General features: G+C 34.6%; 1 protein-coding gene across 1 annotated transcript; it reads left to right on the top strand.

The window, feature by feature from the left end:
* Positions 1-13,208: 13,208 nt before the first annotated feature.
* Positions 13,209-18,859, top strand: LOC137733952 (probable methyltransferase PMT15). The gene is made up of 6 exons (XM_068473173.1): positions 13,209-14,053; positions 16,160-16,370; positions 16,482-16,779; positions 17,552-17,944; positions 18,094-18,171; positions 18,453-18,859. Exons 1-6 carry the CDS (start codon positions 13,388-13,390, stop codon positions 18,703-18,705), a joined length of 1,899 nt encoding a protein of 632 aa, XP_068329274.1. The 5' UTR covers positions 13,209-13,387; the 3' UTR covers positions 18,706-18,859.
* Positions 18,860-20,371: the final 1,512 nt, after the last annotated feature.

Raw genomic sequence — 20,371 nt, 5'->3', positions numbered from 1 at the left:
CAGAAATTGATGAAGTGAGATAATGGAAGGGAGAAATTTGGGTAAAGTACAAAAAATTAACTATTGGTGTCACGATACTTTCATATCTCATCTTTTAAAATTGATAATGTCATACCACATCTTACGAATTTGTGTCAATGTTATACTTTTCGTTAGTTTGGCGTGAATTTCTCAGTTAAATATTGACGTGGTTTGATTCAAGACTCACCTTCTTTTAAAAAAAAATTATTACAAATTAAAAAAATTATATAATATTTTTTAAATATTAAAACAAAAGTTCAAAAAATAATAATAATAAAAAAAAAAACCCTCACTTCGTCCCTTCCCCCTCTCTTCTCCTCCCATCTTCATCTTCCTGCGTAATCTTCAACCAAAAAAACAAAAATTTGAAAACCCATCAACCCGCCCCACGAGAAGAAGAAGAGAATAACCAAAAAAAAAAACAAACCGCAACCCAGAAAGAAGAAGAACAAGAAGAAGGAAAAAAGAAAAAAAAACCAAACCAAATGCAATTCGTCCCCTCTCCCACCAGCAAACCCCCCCCCCCAACCCCCCCCCCCCAAAAACCCAACCCCCTGCCAACCCCAAAATCCACCACTCCCACCCCATCACGAAGGTTTCCTGATTCCACCTCAACGGGATCTGGGTTTTTTTTTTTGGGTTGCAGGTAGTGGGTGCAAGGGTGGGTGTGGGTTTAGGGAAGATGGGAGGGGGGAAGAAAGGAAGGGGGTCGGGGAAAATCACGAGTTGGGGGTGGGGAAGATAAATTGGTTTTTTTTTTTTTTTTTCTGGGTTGCAGGAATGGCGCTAGAAGGGGGAAGAAGATGAAGAGGGGGGAGAAGAGAGAGGGGGGTGGGGAAAGGGGACGTGAGGGTTTTATTTTTTATTTATTTATTTATTTTTACTTTTCTTTATTATTTTGATATTTAAAAATTATTAAATGATTTTTTTTTAGTTTTTAATAATATTTTAATATAAAATGGGTTCCGGATCAAGCCACGTCAACATTTAATTGAGAAATTCACGCCAAACTAACGGAAGGTATAACATTGACACAAATTCGTAAGATAAGGTATGACATTGTCAATTTTAAAAGATGAGGTATGAAAGTGTCGTGACACCAATAGTTGAGGTAGTTTTTTGTACTTTACCCGAGAAATTTTTATGAATATCCAAAATAAGGGGCGTGTATTCAATTGGGATTTTAAGGGATTTTAATTCTCTTAATGAATATAGGGGTATTCAATCAAGATTTTAAGTGATTATCTGAAATTCAATTAAAGGTATATTCAATTAGAATTTTAAAATAGTTTATTAAAATCCTTAGAAATCTGGGTGTATTCAATTATGATTTTAAAGAAGTTTATAACATTTCAGGTGTATTCAATTAGAATTTGATTTTAAAGAATTTGATAAAATTGAGGAATTAGAGGGAAATGGAGAGATTTTGTAGGGTATTTTAAGTATCCACAAATCTCACATCTCCTCATGAGATTTCGAAGGAATTGAATCAAAATTTTATATGGAATCTCTACAAATCAATTAAAACTCCATAAAAATCTATGGATTTATAAATACATTAAAGTCTTTCAAATTCTCAATTGAATACACCCCTAAAAGTTATTTCCACTATGTTTAGATGAGAAAAATAAATTTAGAATTTAGATAAAAGTTAAATTTTATAAATTGACATGCACCAATTTCTTTGGTTCGATTTATAAGCATAGAAATTTAGAATTTCCGCGTGGAAAAAAAAACTTAGAATTTGGAACCTCCAATTTCCAAGTTTAAATTTCATGTAAATAGATGTCATTTTCCAATTTCTATGATTGAGAGATTAAAAATAACAAATTTTGTATTCAATTCTATTGTTCTTTTAGGTTAACCAAACAAGAAAATTCACAAATTCTAGAAAATAAAATCTCGTCATTTCAATTTCTGTTAATTTTAAAATTCCTTAGTAATTTTAAATTTCTTCGTACAAACGTAGTGTTAATATATTTGTTTGTTTATTACTTTTTTTTTTTTTGAAGAAGAAGAAGACGAAGAAGAAGAAAAAACAAGATTGAATTAAAGAGAAACTTCGAAAACACTTAAGACCTCGAGAATCATACTGGAGAGCGTTTTTCTTTGTTACGTAACGTATTTGTGTTATTTATTACTGTAACACCAAGCAAATACTTTCGAATTAATAAGAAAACAAACTTTTTTTTGCTTCATCAAAAGTATTTGCTTGCTTAGTTATTCAATGTACATATCAAACAAGTTTCCTTTGATTCGGAATTGAATCGACACTTATTGTGCGCGCATCGTTTTTTTAGTTTGCGTTTAAATGTATAGAAATGCTAGACTCAATCGACCATCTAAGAGCATCTTTAAATAAAATGTTAAAATCTTAGGTGGACTGTTATTGTGCATATTTGACATCAAAAGTCTCTCCAATCGAAGTGTTATTTGCTGACTGGATTTGAAAACTTTGTGATTTGAAGTCAAATTTGACATCAAAGTTAAATTTCTTTTTAATTCATTTTAATAGCAGATCCCTTATTCTACTACATTTCAACCAATAAAAAATTTTGTTTCAACATTTTTTTAATAATTACAACTATTTGAAGCTTTATTTAAATAATAAAATAATATTTGACAATTTGGTTGGAGAAGTACAAAATTGGACATAAGACCTCAGATTGTCACATCAGTCATCAATTGAATTTGACTCCTATAATTTGACATTTTCTTTGGAGATGGTCCAATTTAGGCAAAGTCGCAATTAGATGTTAGAGATTTCCCATGATTGCCATTCAGACTTCACTATCTCTTAAAGCATCACGTCCTCATTTTAAACGCCACCAGAAATCCTCTGATGCTATTCAACTCTAAGAGTGATGCTCTCATGCGCATTAGAACACAAAAATGGTCAATATCAATCGTTCACTCATAAAAAAACAATGTGCAAGATAGAATTACCATGTATTCTAATTAGGCACATATATTAATTGTGTACAACTTCAAACTTAAGCTTACAATGTTGCACTACTATTAAAGCAAGTCCACCCCTCTTAATTGCAAGGGGGATTGGTGATTCAATCCACCAAAACCAGCAAAAAGTGCTCCAACCCCGCCCAAACAAGTTGGGCTATAGAAAAAAGAGAGAGGCCCGACCGCTCACTCAGGCCAAAATCGCTCAACCCAGCGCCTGAGGGAGTGTGATGTCATGGTGACTGATAAGCGTATGTTTATATATATTTTACATGAAATTCACTTGTATTTTCTTAGTTAGTTCCTTATATTTTTGAACTATTTACTTTGTTTTTGTGTTTTTTAGTGGCCGTTTTAACACTGAAAGGTTCACAAGAGGCTGAGTAGTTTGTAATTGCAATGAAAGCAATAAACCCAATAAGTCTAGCGGCCAAAAATTGATGCAACCAAAAACAAACCAGCTGACACCTATTTAAATATCAGAGGAAATGGAATTAAAGATGAGGATTAAGTGGGAGTAATTGGCATAAAGGCTACCCAAAGAGTTACAGTTGTTTTACCATTTTCTCTCACTTATTGTCATCACTAAATTGCTATTAGTGGGAGGAGTTATGGAGAAGACAATGATGCAGCAAGAATTGATTTAAAGGAATGTTAGGGAAGGGAATAAAGGAGAGTTTTACAGAAATAATTTTGAAAAAAAAAAAAAGGCTGCAAGTTGCAGCAAAAAGGAAGAAAAAAGGCAAGGCAGTAGCGTTGGTGAAGCAATAGAGGAGGAAGGAGGAAATCTTGGCATTCTCTTCTTTCAATTTTATCTTTTCAAACTCATGTCTTTCTTTTGGTTTAATTTGAGAATTATGTGTAACTAAATTTTTAGTGGTTAGGGGCTGTTTTGAAGCCCCGAAATAATTGCAAGTTTGTTATGACATTTTGTTTGAATTACTTTTATGAAAGGATGAAAATTGGTTCACTACTTGTCTCAGTAATGAATACTTTATATGTTTTCTAAGGATGCATACTTAGTAAGCATATCTAGGATTCTAATGCTGTGAACATGTGTATGACTGCCCTTGTCGAATGAGGACCTACATATGTTCTAGAGTAGTACTTGTTAATTGCGATTAACATGTGAACCAATTTCTAGGATAAATAAGACAACGCTAGTAATTACGATGCCTTGTGATGACTCAAATTCTTTTCGTTCTTAATGATTTCTACTTGTTAAATCTATGAACACGACATTCCATATTGCATGTTAGGGACTAAGTTAAGTTGAAAACGTCATTTTCTTAACATACTACATAAGAAAGAGTAATAGGTTGAGTTCTAACATTGAACCAACTTGAGCATCTTCATCCGGAAATAAAAGGAATTTGAATGAAACATAACATGTTTGTATGATTATTTGGTGGTGGATAGAAATTCCCCTAACTCATTTTTCTTAATTTGTGAACTACTTAAAATCTGTTTCTGTGAGTGTAGCTCTGTGTGTCTAGTGTTTGCATATAAAATTTCGTAGACTTTAGATAAGTGTAAGTCGGTCTAATAATTATTTTCAGTGGCTGGTCAGTAGGGACAGGAACCCAGTTTTTGTAACATTTTAAGTAGTTAGATAAAACAATCTTCTGCGGGAAAGACCCTTATTTTCATATGCTACAATTGACAAATCTTAGTGTTAATAAGGAAAATCAATAGGACATTTGTGTGCTACTTTGTGGTGTGCTTTTAATCCTATCAGTGACTTCACCCACGTTACTATACTTTTTGTGCCAACACATAGGATTCACATGCGTGTCAGTGTAAGTGGTCAACTAACCATGCTGCGCTGAGCCTCAACTACTCACTCTGGCCGAAATCGCTCAACCCAGTGCCTAAGGAAGTGTGACGTCATAGTGATGTCACCCACGTTACTATATTCTTTTCTTTTTTTTTTTGCGATGCCACTTTGGATTCACGTGCGAGTGAGCGCAAGTGGTCGACCAACCCTGCTACGCTAGGGCCCGGGTTGCAGGCACACTCAACTCTCAACCGTCCGATTTCAACAAGATTTCTAGCCTATGATCCAAATTTGTTCAACAAAAAAAAATTAAAAAATTTGAAGAAAAAAATAATAATAATTGTAACTCAAGCGGTTAATAATGTATCATTACATTAAATTATCTTTTCGTTTCTGTGATATATCAATATCGCTAGTGTGAAGCCAAAAATAATCACAAGGCGACATGTGGATTTTTGGGTTAAAAGGACAAAATTACCCTTGAGGAACACCAGGATTCCTACACGCTAACAGTGAGCAATCATCCCTCAACCAATTCGAATTTGACAATAAAAAACCCTAGACTCCAGCAGCAAAGCCCACATCGCCACCGCTGTCACGTCCTCGGAGGAAGCCAAACTCCAAACCGAGAAAGTAGAGACCAGATCTAATTCTCCTTCACGAGCCCTTGCAAATATATACAAACAAAGTATCATACGGGTAGAGGGTGAGGCTAAGGGGAGTATGTAAAATATCCAACACTTAGCCTTGATGAGGATACAACATATGTATGACATTTGGGGGGTGGGGAGTGAAGGAATGAAGTGGATTTGGTATCCTATTCTTGATTGGAGCCCGCCTATCCGAATACATGGTAGGGTGCTGGGATGTAGCATCACAACTAAGGAGGAGGGAGGACAACAAGTTAAAAGACAGAAAGCAGTAAAAGTAGCCAAAAGATGCCGGATAAAGAGCAAGAAGCCTAGATCTGAGACAAGCTCAGGGGATAGTAAGCTTAGGGAAAACTAAGATAAACTCAGAGAGAATAGGGAATAAAACAAAAGAAAGAAACTGGAAAAATGAGAGGAAGAGATAGATGTAGGAAGGGGGATGGAGCAGAGGAAGTGAGGGGGGAGGAAAAGAAGAAAAGGGCAAAGGAGGGAAGGAGAGAAGGAGGGGAGGAGGAGGGAAGAAGGAGACCGGAAAAAAATGAGGAAGTAGTGAGTTGCCGCCTACCTCAAGCAAGAGCAAGGGGCGGCGGCTGAAAGTTGAAGCTGGAGAAGAGGTTTCAATTTGGGATTTTAGAGAGAGAAACTATGAGAGAGGGAGAAAACGCATCAATGGAAAGATATGTCAATGGCCAGAAATTCAACTGCCAGCAGTAGGTTTTTCTAGCTAATGTGTGTGAAATGGTTTGAACATCTCTTCAAATGCTAAATTAATTTGACAACAGTGGCCAGCATATCATAAGGTCAGGAAGCTCTGATGAACTGTAATTTATGTTGTCATTCCCCAATTGTTTGCATTTGAACTTAATTATTCCTTTGGTCGGTTTTGTTTGAAGCATAAACATTTCTTAATCTAAAAAATAATCTAGTTTTTAACCTGCAACAACCATGTTCTACATCAGTTCATCCAAAACAAAATGAAAAAAAAAAGTATTTTTCTTCAAACCAACCACTAATGGGCCTATCAGTATATAAAAAACTTGCACCATCCATGATTATTGAAGAAGTTGAATTAACTATTTAATTAATCATATTCCAAAGCAAAATAGGAGCTCAAGACCAATTATTAAAAAAAATTAAACTTTTGAATATAGGTGACTAGATAAGGAAAGGAATAGGAGACAAGGGTATATAATTATTTTCTAACTAGCATAAACATATGTGGCATGCATCATTGACCTATTCATAATTATTATAAATATTTCATTGATTATGTTTAAGAAACAAAAAATGGCCATAGATATATGGTTAATTAGTAAAGTTTTTATTGACCTTTGCCTAAATAACTTTTTATTTTTTATTTTTAACAAACGATATTATATACACTAAGAGGAATGGGGTGGGTTAAGTTTCATAATGGGCTAGCAATAATGTGGTTCAAATTCACTTTTGGCGAGAATCGAACCTAAGACATCTCACTTACAAGTGAAGAAGAATACCGCTAGACAATAGTACTAAGTGGCGCCTAAATAACCTTTTAGAAAACCATTCAAATTAAAATCCAAAAAGAATTTTATTTAAACTCTAAAATCTAAAAGCCCATTTTTCAACTATAATAATAATAAAAATTTAGACTAACTTATGAGTAGTCATGTTTCTACATCGAAATCTACAGTTGAATACATTTTTGAAAGGGTAATGTTAGGGAGAATAAATTTCTAAACCAATTTTGTAAACCAAATGATGTGGATGTTGATGATTGAATTATTACTTAAGTGTTAATGAGTATGGTTATTTCTTATTGGTGACAAATCATTTAGTTTAAAATTTTGGCCTCCCTAACATTATCCATCTTGAAATAATTGTGAATTGCAAACAGATATTCAACACAGAAGCTCAAAGTTAAATCCTTGGATATTGAATCTTGAATACCTTAGCTCAAAATGTTTGAACTTGTAAATGCTAAATCGTACGACTGTCGTTTTTGGACATATGTAATCACAATTTACCAACATTCCACAAAATCAGTCAAGATTAAAGGTTGGTTTGGGATTGTGGTTCTTTAAAAAAAAAAAAAAATGTTTATTAAAAAATCTTGAACATCAAATGTGTTTGGTGTTAAAAAAAAAAAAAACAAAAAAAATTTGTTGTCAATGACAATAAAAATAAACATAGAAAAGCAGAAGCAGGGTACCATGCTTCTAAGAAATTTTTTTCTTTCTTTCAAAACATAGTAATTAGTGCTCATTTAATGAAATTTTCATATAACAAGTATACCCCACATATTTTACAAAATATACCCCCACTTATTTTACAAAATTACAATCATTGGTCCTACGTTATTCTCTTTTCTCTTTGACAATTATTAGATCACATTAAATACCATATTTTTTTTAGTCATTTAACATATTCACAGGAATTTATATAAAAGTTTACCAAACACTCAGATGTTTTTTTTTTCTTTTTTTGCTAAAAGTACATTTACAAAAAAAAAAAATAGTTTACGAAACACTCAACAATTTTTTTTACGGCTGTTTATTCTCACAGCACAGCATAATCATTTTTTTTAAAGCACATCAATACCAATCTAGCCCTAATTAGAAAATGTAATGGGTAACTAGCGCGTGAGATTTGGTGTGAAGAAATTATCATTTTCAGTAACAATGGTGTATTAATCTTATATCAACAACACAACAATGACATAATAGCCACATAATAAAAATTAATCATTTTTGTGACCCTATGTTACAATATATTATTGTAGTTAATTGCCAAATATAATTTATTGATGTTCATCTGAGTATAATTGTTAGTCCCATTGATTTCACCAATAATGCACAAGAAACGCAATATTTGTGTCCTTTATTCAGTTAGCGTGATACTATAACTTGCCTTTTTAATCTTTTATTTACACCTCATAATTTTTTACTGTTGAATCAAATAAATTAAAAATAATCCACTTACAAAAACTGTTAAAAGTAAAAAATAAAAAAATTGTGAACTGTTGTAAAATCGACGATGTGTGTACAGTGGAATAAATAAAATAAGACACAAAATTTACGAGGTTCCTCTACAGTCAGTGTGACTGGAGTACGTCCTCGGGCAGCAGTGGTGCTTTCATTATAATTTGAATAACAGGAGTACAAAAATAACTCTATGTATTCTCTCCTCTCCTTTTTTCTTCCTCTCTTTCTTTCTCTTTCTTTCTCTTTCTTTCTCTGCTCTATATTGAAAGCATACGGAGTGCTCTATTTATAGAGTAACTCCAAGCACACATCTTTGACAATATAACTTCCTTCACCTCCCAAGTCAAGATTAATTTTATGGGCATTGAAAACTTCTATCAATGTTGAAAACTTCTGTCAAAGTACTGTGGGCATTCATTACCCACCAGACTTTTCAACATGAACAACACCACAAATTCAGTTGTCGTAATCTTCGAGTCGAGTCGTTGATATGTTTGCAAGCATAGAAATGTTCTTCCGTTACGAGCTTTTGTCATGAAGAAGAAGCCACAAGCACTTTTTTATGACTTTTGCAGACAGAAGATTGCTTGTTTATCCGTGCAAGTACCAAATGAAACTTCGAAATTCCGAGTGGCCTTCCACTTCCTAATTATCTCACGCGCTTGAGTAGCCCACCACCTCACCTCAGCTGCCAATAGTGGGTGTGATGCCATTTTCAATCAAACACACGATGAACATCTCTTAGGCGTCAAAGACATGCACCCAATATGAGTTGCGACAAAATATGTCATTTCAATGTTTAACAAATTCAATGATCAATTGATTAATTAAATAGCAAATTTCTATGCCAAACTTGTTCAGTTAGTACTACGATTTAATAGTATTCATCTTCACTTATAAGTGAGAGGTTTTAGGTTTGATTCTCGTTAAATGAATAAACTATCATTTATAAAAAGTTAAAAAATAAATAATAAAAAAAAGTATACGTGGTTTTAGTAGCATGTACATTCAGGAAACCACTACAACTTTATGAAATTAAATGATCCAACTTCGTCACTTGATCATTACCCATTTTCACTTATCCGAGGAAGAACTGATAATTACCTATGTGAAGAAAAATTTTGATTGAAGAGACTACATATGTATGTTATAGCAGTAAAACACGTATTAAAAACTGTTGCTTAGTATTACGTCTAAGAATTTTTATTACATGTAATATATTTTACTCTTGTGGATAGTGAGTTTAATATCAAAATATTATATATGTCAAGCCAGCTTAGTGATGTAGAATAAATAGCTGAGTAGATTGAAGACGAAATGAACTGAAGGAAAACAAAAGGAACAATGGAAATTTACACATTTGGCGTCCGAACTCCATTCACGGCCCATGAATTTCAGCCATCTGAGGTCGTACCGCATTTTAAAGTTTGGAATAAAAATCATACCTTTCGTCTTTCCATATGATTAATGTTTTGTATTTCCTAAGACCTCCTAAGAACTTCCCAAGGTATGATTAAGTCTATTTAAGCTCTATGGCTCCCAATGTAATTCATCAATTTAGAATTAATCAATTACCCTTTTGGATTTTCTCACAAACTCTAGTGCACTTCAAAAAACTTTGTTCTTCCAGGACATACGTTTGTAACACTCTAAACTTGTGTTGTGTCACTTAGCCCAGATCCTACAACTGTAAATATTGTTGTATTACAAAGAAATGACCCACACGATTACAATGCACGCTAGTAACTATATTCAAAAGATTTGAATAACATTTACTTTGAAGGAATAATTTAATGATCTTGAGAACTGTATAGCATGTCACCTAGTACTACGGTCTAGGGGTACCCTACTTCACACATGGTGAGAGATCTTAGATTTGAATCTCGTGAATTATGAATTCGACACCAATTCATTTCTTCCACTCCTTAGTGTAAATATGTCGTTGTATTAAAACAGTAACCACATAAAATAAACTCTCTGATTGTTTTATATAAAAATATTGCATGTATATCTAAATCACGTCATTTATGTAGGTGAATTCAATTGGAATTTTGAGAGATTTTAATTCTTTTTACAAATCTAGGAGTTTTCAACCAAAATTTTAAGTGATTTTAAGAAAGTTTAAGTGTATCCAATCAAGATTTTAAAAGTGTTCATAACATTCCAAGTTTCAATTAGAAATTGATTTTAAATGACTTTAAAAAGTTGTGGAATTCGAGGGAATTAGAGAGATTTAAGCATTTCGTCATGTATATCTAAATCACGTCATTTATGTAGGTGAATTCAATTGGAATTTTGTGAGATTTTAATTCTTTTTACAAATCTAGGAATATTCAACCAAAATTTTAAGTGATTTTAAGAAAGTTTAAGTGTATCCAATCAAGGTTTTAAAAGTGTTCATAACATTCCAAGTTTCAATTGATTTTAAATGACTTTAAAAAGTTGTGGAATTCAAGGGAATTAGAGAGATTTCGTCATATATTTTAAACATTCACAAATCTGACCTTTTGCCCTTGAGAATTTGAGGTAATTCATTGAAAATTTTACATGAAATCTCTAGAAATATGTTAAACTCCATCAAAATTTGTGGATATATAAATCATTAAAATCTCTTAAAATCTCAATCGAATAGATTAATAAATTATATTTTGATGGAAAGATTTGAAATACACACCATGTGTGACTTGATATTGCACAAACTACAGTGTTTGACACCTCACAATAATACTTTAATGAATCTGATTGGCTAATTGTAGATTAGAGCTTACAAAATTTGGCTAATTGTGGGTTTTGTTGGATATGGTGTTGTCCGAAGTCTATTTCTATTCATATTTTTTTAAAATTCCATTTTTTTTCCTATAACTTCTATTTTACAAAATTTGTTTCATATATATTTTTTTTAAATTCTATTTTTTTCCTATAACTTCCTAAGACCATCTCCAATGGTTGGGCTAAAAGTCAAATTTTTTAGCCCGAAAAATTTAGCTTTTAGCCCAAAAATAGCTTTTCTACTCCAACCATTCTACCCTAAAATTTTAGCCCGGGATTATTAAAGAATGAATTTAGGCTATTTGTTTTGTTAAATTAAATTTTTTTTAAAAAAAAATATGTAGACTATCGTAAATTAATTTTATGAACATTTTGATCTAAAAAAATTTAAATTCCGATAAATATTGGCTAGAGTCCACCCCGATTTCTGGGCTAAATTTCGGGGAGAATTTGGCATTGGTTTAGCATTTAGCATTTAGCTCAAAAGTTCCCCTTGGGTTGGAGTGCGTTTGGGGGGAAATTTTGGGGGGTAATTTGGCTTTTAGTCCACCATTGGAGTTGGTCTAAGCCATTATACAACATTAAATTAAATTAAGTAACATGAAACAACATTAAACAATATGAAACAACATTAAATAACATTAACCAACATAAAAATTATACAACATAAAAAAAAAAACATTTAACAACATGAAACTTAAACAACATTTTTAAAAACATTTAACAACATCAAACTTAAACGCATATTCCATGCTAATGTCACTTAGCCGTTGGATTTGAATTTAAGTTGTAATTTTTAAATAATAAATTATGTTTGGCCCTATGGCCCTCTGTTGGAGATGGAGGCAAATATGGCCATATACTATTCATTAAAATATTAATTTCTTGGAGGGTCAGAGGGCTAAAACGAGCCCTCTGGCCAGCCTTTGGTTGGAGAAGGACTTAGGGGGACTTGGGAGATCAACGGAAGGGGAAGGGTTTTTCAGCATGGCAGTGCCGACGTCCGCATTTTGTTGCAATTTGAGTGGATTGTAAATCTTTCTAATTTCAATTTTGTAATTGTTGTGATTTAAAATTCTTTTATACCAAACAAGTTTTTGGATTTTGTGAAAAATTATTCTTGAGACATGGTTTTAAGAAGTGATGAATTTTTTTTCTAGTAAGATAACAAACGGCCGTTACGGTCCTAATTGATTTCCAATTTTGATAAAAAAAAAATCAGAAATAATCTTTAGAGCGTTTCATCGTACTTTGATGAGAAATCTTAATTACTAAGAAGGAAATATAAGGAAAGAAAAAGAAAGAAATTTCAGTGGACAATCCAGGTAGGGTAAATTCCGAAATCAAATGTGTGCAATAAATGGTACAGAGAGTCCGGAGTCACAAAAGACTCATAGAACAATGTTGATGACATTAATGCATCGTTACCTTGAAATCTAAGTAGTAACTACACATCACACGCACATTGCACTTACCCCTCTTATTAGTAATACACCACACACCATTCATTCAATAAATTCACACTTCCGACTCGTGTGCAAGAGCCAACTTTGTTCTTCAAATTCGTTCAAAGTTGTAGAGTCGGAACGAGAGAGACATTCACAAGCAAATATAATTTTGTTGATGGTAAATTAAATTCATGTAAACTCTTGCAAACATTTCCGAAAAAAAAAAAGTGTTAATACATCTCATTACAAGTAAGATCATCTCCAAAGAGATATCAAATATACCAAATATAATTGAAAGACATTTAGGTGTTCTCCAATGGATATATCATATATGATGTGGCATATGAGTCATTTAACTCTTTGCTTTCCAACTGCCTTTTTTGACAACAAACAAAGAAGGAGTCAAATATATTTAATTAAATTTTTTAATACATGGGTCCCATTAACAACCAATACACTAAAAACTACAATTATTTTTTAATAGTTAATGTAACTCTAGGCCTAATAAAATAATAAAATAAATATTTGACACATCCATTAGAAAAGAGAAGAATTTAACACTTGTAAATTTACCACATCAACTATCAAATAAAATTTTAACATATTATATTTGACATCTCCTTTAAAAATTATGTAAGTTTTAGCTTTCACGCAATCGGACGGTTTTACCAAAATAAGCGCTTGTACTTCACTCGCCTTTCGGATAAGAAAACCTCTTAGTTAGTCGTCGGCCTGTCTCCCTGGATATAATATGCATTATACACACCTCAACTCTCTCTCACTCTCTCTCTCTCTAAAACAATGGCTTGTCCAAGTCCACTACAGTACTTTTCACTGAAACCCAAAAGAGCCAACCTTTATTACATGACGTTAGCCGCAGTCCTCTGCACGCTCTGCTACCTCGTCGGAATTTGGCAGCACTCATCCGGCGGCGCCGTCATCACCGCCCCTGTCTCCGCCGTCGCCTCATGTCCTCCAATCACCATAAACAAAACAATCCATCTCGACTTCAAAGCCCACCACACCGCTGACGACCTCCCCCTACCTCCCGCGGCGGCGCGTGTGGATCACCTGCCGCCTTGCAACGCCAAGCTCAGCGATTACACACCGTGCGAGGACCTCACTAGGTCGCTGAAGTTCGACAGGAAGAGGTTGGTGTACAGGGAGAGGCATTGCCCGGAGAAGGAGGAGCTCCTCAAGTGCCGAATTCCGGCACCGCACGGGTACAAGGTGCCGCTTCGGTGGCCAGAGAGCCGGGACTCGGTTTGGTATGCGAACGTGCCGCATAAGGAGTTGACCGTGGAGAAGAAGAAGCAAAATTGGGTTCACTACGACGGGGACCGGTTTAGATTCCCTGGTGGCGGGACCATGTTTCCTCGCGGTGCTGATGCTTATATCGACGACATCGGAAAGTTGATTAATCTCAGAGATGGGTCTGTACGGACCGCCATTGATACCGGTTGCGGGGTAAGTAAAAGTTTTTTCGTTTTTTATATTTTTATTTCAGTTTAAAAGGTGATCATGAGTTTGGTAATTGGTAGGTTGGTTCTTTGTCAAAGAGTACGATAGTGGCAGGATGTCAAATAATTTGACAAGAAAACATTATCATTATTTCTTAAATCCTTCTATTTTTTGTTTTGTGAGATAATCGAGATCTTACGTTTATTTCTTTGGATATATGTGTTTCTAGTTATCTAACAAGAAAACGCTTAGCATGCGCACTCTATTGTGTGTGCTTCAATTATGGGTGTGTTTATGCTGCATAATTTGTCCGAATTGTCATGTGCCAACCGGAATGGCCCAATCGGCCAATGTGTGACTTAAATTCTTAGTCTTTGTTTTTTTTTCCTTCTTGATTGAAAATTGTTTGAGTGGTGAGAAAGTATGCGTGTAAATGGCGCTACGGTTTGATGGGATTTGTCTGTCATTTGCTTCCTCTTTTTTTTTTTTTTTTTTTTTTTTTTTTTTTTTTTTTTTTTTTTTTTTTTTTTTTTTTTTTTTCGAGTGCTTTCTTTTGTTTTTGAGTAAATCGAGTAGTAATTCAAGGAAATCCCAAAGAAGAAAACTAAAGAAAAAAAACAAAAAACAAAAAAATTAGTTACTAGTTTCGTCACAACAGTCTATCATTTCAAGGGCTAAAAAGACTCACGTAGACATTCCCTAACTACCTTTGTGTGATTCCCCCTTGATGGGAGAAACTTAATACTCAAAAAAGAAGCAAAGGAAAGTTACAGCTCAGTTTTTATAAAATTAGAAGAAAAAACCATTTTAACAATATTGATTCTAATTGTCTTCGATAAAAATAAAAAAAAAATATTTATTCTAATTGTCTAAATAGAGGCAGATAAGGTTGAGTCGTCTTTGTGGACCCAGAAAAGTAAGTTTTAGAAAAACATCAAAATTAAATGTTTTTCTGTTTGGCACGTGATAAAAGAAAGAAATTAGCAAAAATCTGGGTTGGTAGGGTGGTGGGTAGAATTACCCCACATTATTTTGGGAAAAATGGTTTTTGAAAATCATGTACTCCAGCTTGTCCTAATTAAACAATTTCTAGTAAAAATTAGACAATGGATGAAAATAACTTGAAAATATATTTTCTATATGTTCTCTCCCTTGGCACTGAAGTAAAGTGGTTCATAAAAGATATGGATGAACAAGACGTTTATATTACTCTTAATTATGATTGACATGTGGGAAAGCAATTATATATATCTTGCAATGTACTTATTTATAATGTTAATCACTTAATCTTCTTTTAATCCTAAATTAAATGTTGGGATGTTAAAAAATTACTTGTTTTTTTTTTGGCTGAACAAATGATATTATCTACACTAAGAGGGAGGGGGTAGATTTAGCCTCACAATAGGCTAGCAATTGGAGAAAATTGAACCTAAGACCTCTCCCTTACAAGTGAAGAGGAATACCACTAGACAGTAGTACTAAGTGACAAAAAATTATTTGTTGATGAAAAGAATATTTGTTGATAGGGTTGCCAACCGTCGTCAATTATACTTGCTATTCTCTTAAGTCAATAACGTTTATTTAATGGAAAGTGTTATTTATAAAGATAAGTTAGAAAAGTTAATTGCCCGTTTGGTAACTTGTTCATATTTCTTTAATATGCCATGTTCAATGGTGTATTCATGTAACGAGAGACAAAAACAAAACAATATGTAACTGATTGAAACGAAGATTTGTTCGTGCAAACGGGATAAAATTAAATTGAACAACTCAAGCTAAAACTCATTAAAATTTGTCCCTCTTTATTATAATGTCATTAAACATTAAGAAAGCTTTGATTTTCTCCTTTATCATGTGAAATTCCAAGGTCAAAATGTTCATACTTTGCCACTTAGCATTATGGTCTAGTAGTCTTCCTCTTTACTTGTAAGTGAGAGGTCTTAGGTTCGATTCTCGCCAAATGCGAGTTTGAACCACGTTATTGTTATTGTAAGGCTAAGTCCACCATCTTCCTTTTAGTGTAGATAATATTGTTTTTTTTTTTAAAAAAAAAAAGAAAAACGTTCATATTTCAAGTAATATTTGTATTTGTTCTTATTATTTTTGTTTCAGGTTGCAAGTTGGGGAGCTTACCTTTTGTCCAGGGACATCCTAACAGTGTCATTTGCACCAAGAGACACCCATGAAGCACAAGTTCAATTTGCTCTTGAAAGAGGAGTCCCTGCATTGATTGGCATTCTTGCTTCCAAAAGACTTCCTTACCCCTCTAGAGCTTTTGACATGGCTCACTGCTCTCGTTGCCTCATTCCCTGGGGCCAATATGGTAAAATCGCTGTGAATCCTAATCAACTTTAGGTTAAACATTTTCTTCTGCTCTATTAGATATGGTGCTTGAAGATGTTTATTTAACTTGGGATTTTGATTATATATGCAGATGGGCTTTACTTAATTGAAGTTGATCGAGTTTTACGCCCCGGCGGGTATTGGATTCTTTCCGGTCCACCAATAAACTGGGAGAATCACTGGAAAGGATGGGAAAGAACAGCTGAAGATCTTAGAGCTGAGCAGACTATGATCGAGAATGTAGCAAAAAGCTTGTGTTGGAAGAAACTGAAGCAGAAGGGTGATCTTGCAATTTGGCAAAAAACCACTAACCATGTCCACTGTAAGATGAACAGAAAGGTCTTCAAGAAACCATCATTCTGTCAAGCTCGAGATCCCGACATTGCATGGTAATGTGCTTTTCCTTCTTAAATTATTTATTCTTCAGCTTTTGAATCTCTTTTTTTTGGGTGTAAAATTTTGGTTTAGTGGTTTAGAACTTTGTTTTACCCTTGTGGGATTTGTGAAGAGATCAGAAACGAGAATTCGTCTAACTGTTGAATAAGGTTAAAGAAGGTAGAGTTTGGCATTGATACCAAAACCAATCAGATAGCAAAGGCAGGCAGAGTGAAGAATCAGAATCAGTGTTAGTTAAACTGTCAAGTCCAACCATGAACCTTACAAACACCATGACCTCTCCGCAGGACCACCCTACTGTTGTCTTTTTGCTACCTATTTTGTTCTTTACTCAATGTTCGTTCAGCTGCCAAGATTGAAAAATCTGTTAAAAAGACTTGAGTGGAATAAATAATTATATGATCGATATTGGAACACAGTCAGTGATATAATCAGTTTTCCTATGGTACCGAAACATATTCATGTCATGTAATCACTTTTGATGATATTGTTGTTAGATTATGTGTTTTGGTTGATTATCAAGTACAAATGATGAAATTGTTGTTGAATTAGATATATTTGGTGCATTATTTTTACACTTCATAAGGGGTTACGCCTCAATGCTACGCCTTCCCTTCACATAGCAGTAGATAAAACGGCTTGCATATGCCTCAATGACTATATTATAACATGTCAGTTAATTATATCATGTGACTGTTTCAATACCATATATTCTTTTTCTCCATTTTACTCAACACCCTTGCCTTTTTTTTTCCTTTTTGGTAGGTATACTAAAATGGAGGACTGTTTGACTCCACTTCCTGGAGTGAACAACATAAAGGAAATTGCAGGAGGGGAATTGAGTAAATGGCCAAAGAGGCTAAACTCAGTCCCTCCAAGAATCAGCAGTGGGAGTTTGACAGGAGTCACAGCTCAGACATTCAGAGAAAACACAGAGCTATGGAATAAAAGAGTAGCATATTACAAGACCATGGATTATCAGTTGGCGGAACCCGGGAGGTACCGGAATCTGCTCGATATGAACGCTTACTTGGGCGGCTTTGCAGCTGCACTTGTTCATGACCCTGTGTGGGTTATGAACATTGTCCCTGTTGAGGCGGAGGTTAACACCCTTGGAGCCATTTATGAACGAGGATTGATTGGAACTTATCAGAATTGGTATGCTCTTTCCCTCCTAACGATAAAGTTATTTGAACCACATTTACTAACCATGCTACGAACCACGTCTCTGATCGAGGTGGAACCTACGTATACAAGTGGATTTCACGTCAATTAGAAATATGCTAATGACTTTTGTTGCCTGGCAGGTGTGAGGCCATGTCTACTTACCCAAGAACCTATGACTTCATCCACTCTGATTCAGTTTTTACCCTCTACAAGGACAGGTGACTCCTCAGCCTTACATGAACATTGATAAAGTTTGATATGATTTCAACAATTACGCTAGCTCACAAATTAGATGACTATCTTGATATGTATAGTGCTTGTCTTTGATGCATGTGGATCCCACAATGCATTATATACGTACATTCGCACACACGTAGATGACTGTTTTGATACATGTAGTGATTGTCTTGGATCAGTCATGCACGCACAAACGGCCAATAGTCCCTTTCAAGATCCTTAAAGCATTTACTAACTAGCACATGATTCATTTGCGTTGTAGATGTGAAGTGGAAGATATTCTTTTAGAAATGGATAGGATTTTAAGGCCAGAAGGAAGTATAATCTTCCGTGACGACGTGGACGTGTTGGTGAAAGTCAAGAGCATCATGGATGCAATGCAATACGATGCCAGAATCGTTGACCATGAAGACGGATCCATAGAAAGAGAAAAGATTATGTTGGCGGTCAAACAGTATTGGACTGCGCCAGCTCCTGCCGAACAAGATGAAGGACAAAGCAAAACAGATTCATAGACCTCTAGGGCTTCCATTTTTTTCCAAATTATTCCAATTTTTATGTCGATAATTTTTAGAAATGTAATGATTTTGTCAGGCACCCGTGATTTGTTTTGTGGTGTGAAACTTGGATTGAATTCTATACCCATGAAAGAACGCAATTTCAAAGCAATTCTTTAGAAAACATGTTCTCATTTATCAGAAAACGTAGTTCAGCAACAAAACACGCCACAAGATAATCAAACATGTTCACTATGAAGTCGTCTCTCTGTAAGGCATGTGACAAGTAGAAGTTTAAATTACTTACACCGGCATTATCTTATCCTGCTGAATACATGTCACTTTCGTTTGCTTTACAGGGTTTGACGTGTATGGCAGGTTGTTTGAAACATTACCCCCTATGAGAAGGGTTACTAACGACATTAACGAAGTCACATCGGAAATTAAAGATGCAGCAATCAACCAGTTCAAATATACACTACCATCTGAGGGCATCGCCTGTGGTTTCAACCTTTCAGAGATGGAACTTACAAGGAAGAGGGCTTCTTGTTTATTCGTAAGGCCAAGTTCGCTCAATGTTAGTAAGCCGTCATCAACAGTAAAAGCACGCCGGGGATAAGACCTCACCTCTACATGAAATCATAACAACTCAATCAGAATACACAAAACCGCGGAGAAGTAGTTGTGCAGTCTCGCTTGCTTATAAACAAAAAGAACCAACCATTGCATGTCTACTGAAATAGTTCAATTAAAACAGCGCATGTGATTTAGAGTCAACGGAATTGTCCCTGTCGTAAATTACCAGATTCGGGTCAAGTTTCCCCATATAACATCCCGTGATCCATCACTAAAAAAAGGCAAATGCGGATGCCTTAACAGCTCGTTAATGCCCCAATCCGAAAACCAATTTAAAATGTTGTACTATTTTCTACTCTTTCTTTTTAATAATAAATTTCATCCAGTTTTGTCATCTAGTACTATGGTCTAGTGGTATTTTTCTTCACTTGGAAGTGAAAGGTCTTAGGTTCTAATCTCATGGATGACAAATTTGATGCCAAATTAGATTGCTCATTGTGTGGCTTAACCGAATTCTCCCTCCTCTTAGTGTAAAAATATCGATGTATTAAAAAAAATTAAATAAATTCATCCAACAATAAAGCCTTTTTTAACTAAGTGGGGTCGGCTGTAAGAATCTTAGAACGTCATTGCGCTTGGTTTTGTGTCACGTCTTCTATTAGATCCAAGTAGTCCAAGTCTTTTCTTAGAGTCTTTTCTAAAGTCTTCCCTCTACCCCTTCGGCCCTGAACGTCTGTTCCGTAACCTCATCTTCTAACCGGAGTGTCAATAAGTCTTCGTTTCACATGTCCAAACCATTGTAACCGATTTTCTCTCATCTTTCCTTCAATTTCGGCTACTCTTACTTTACCTCGGATATTCTCATTCCTAATCTTATCCTTTCTTATGTGCTCACACATCCAACGAAGCATTCTCATCTCTGCTACACCCATTTTATGTATGTGTTAATGCTTCACTGCCCAACATTCTGTGCCATTAAGCATTGCTGGCCTTATTACCGTTCTATAAAATTTTTCCTTGAGCTTCAGTGGCATACAACGGTCACACAACACGACGGATGCACTCTTCCACTTCATCCATCTAGCTTGTATTTTATGGTTGAGGTCTC

Source organism: Pyrus communis, chromosome 5 (assembly GCF_963583255.1).
Source record: "Pyrus communis chromosome 5, drPyrComm1.1, whole genome shotgun sequence".
Lineage (NCBI taxonomy): Eukaryota > Viridiplantae > Streptophyta > Magnoliopsida > Rosales > Rosaceae > Pyrus > Pyrus communis.
This window is presented reverse-complemented; position numbering and strand designations above follow the sequence as displayed.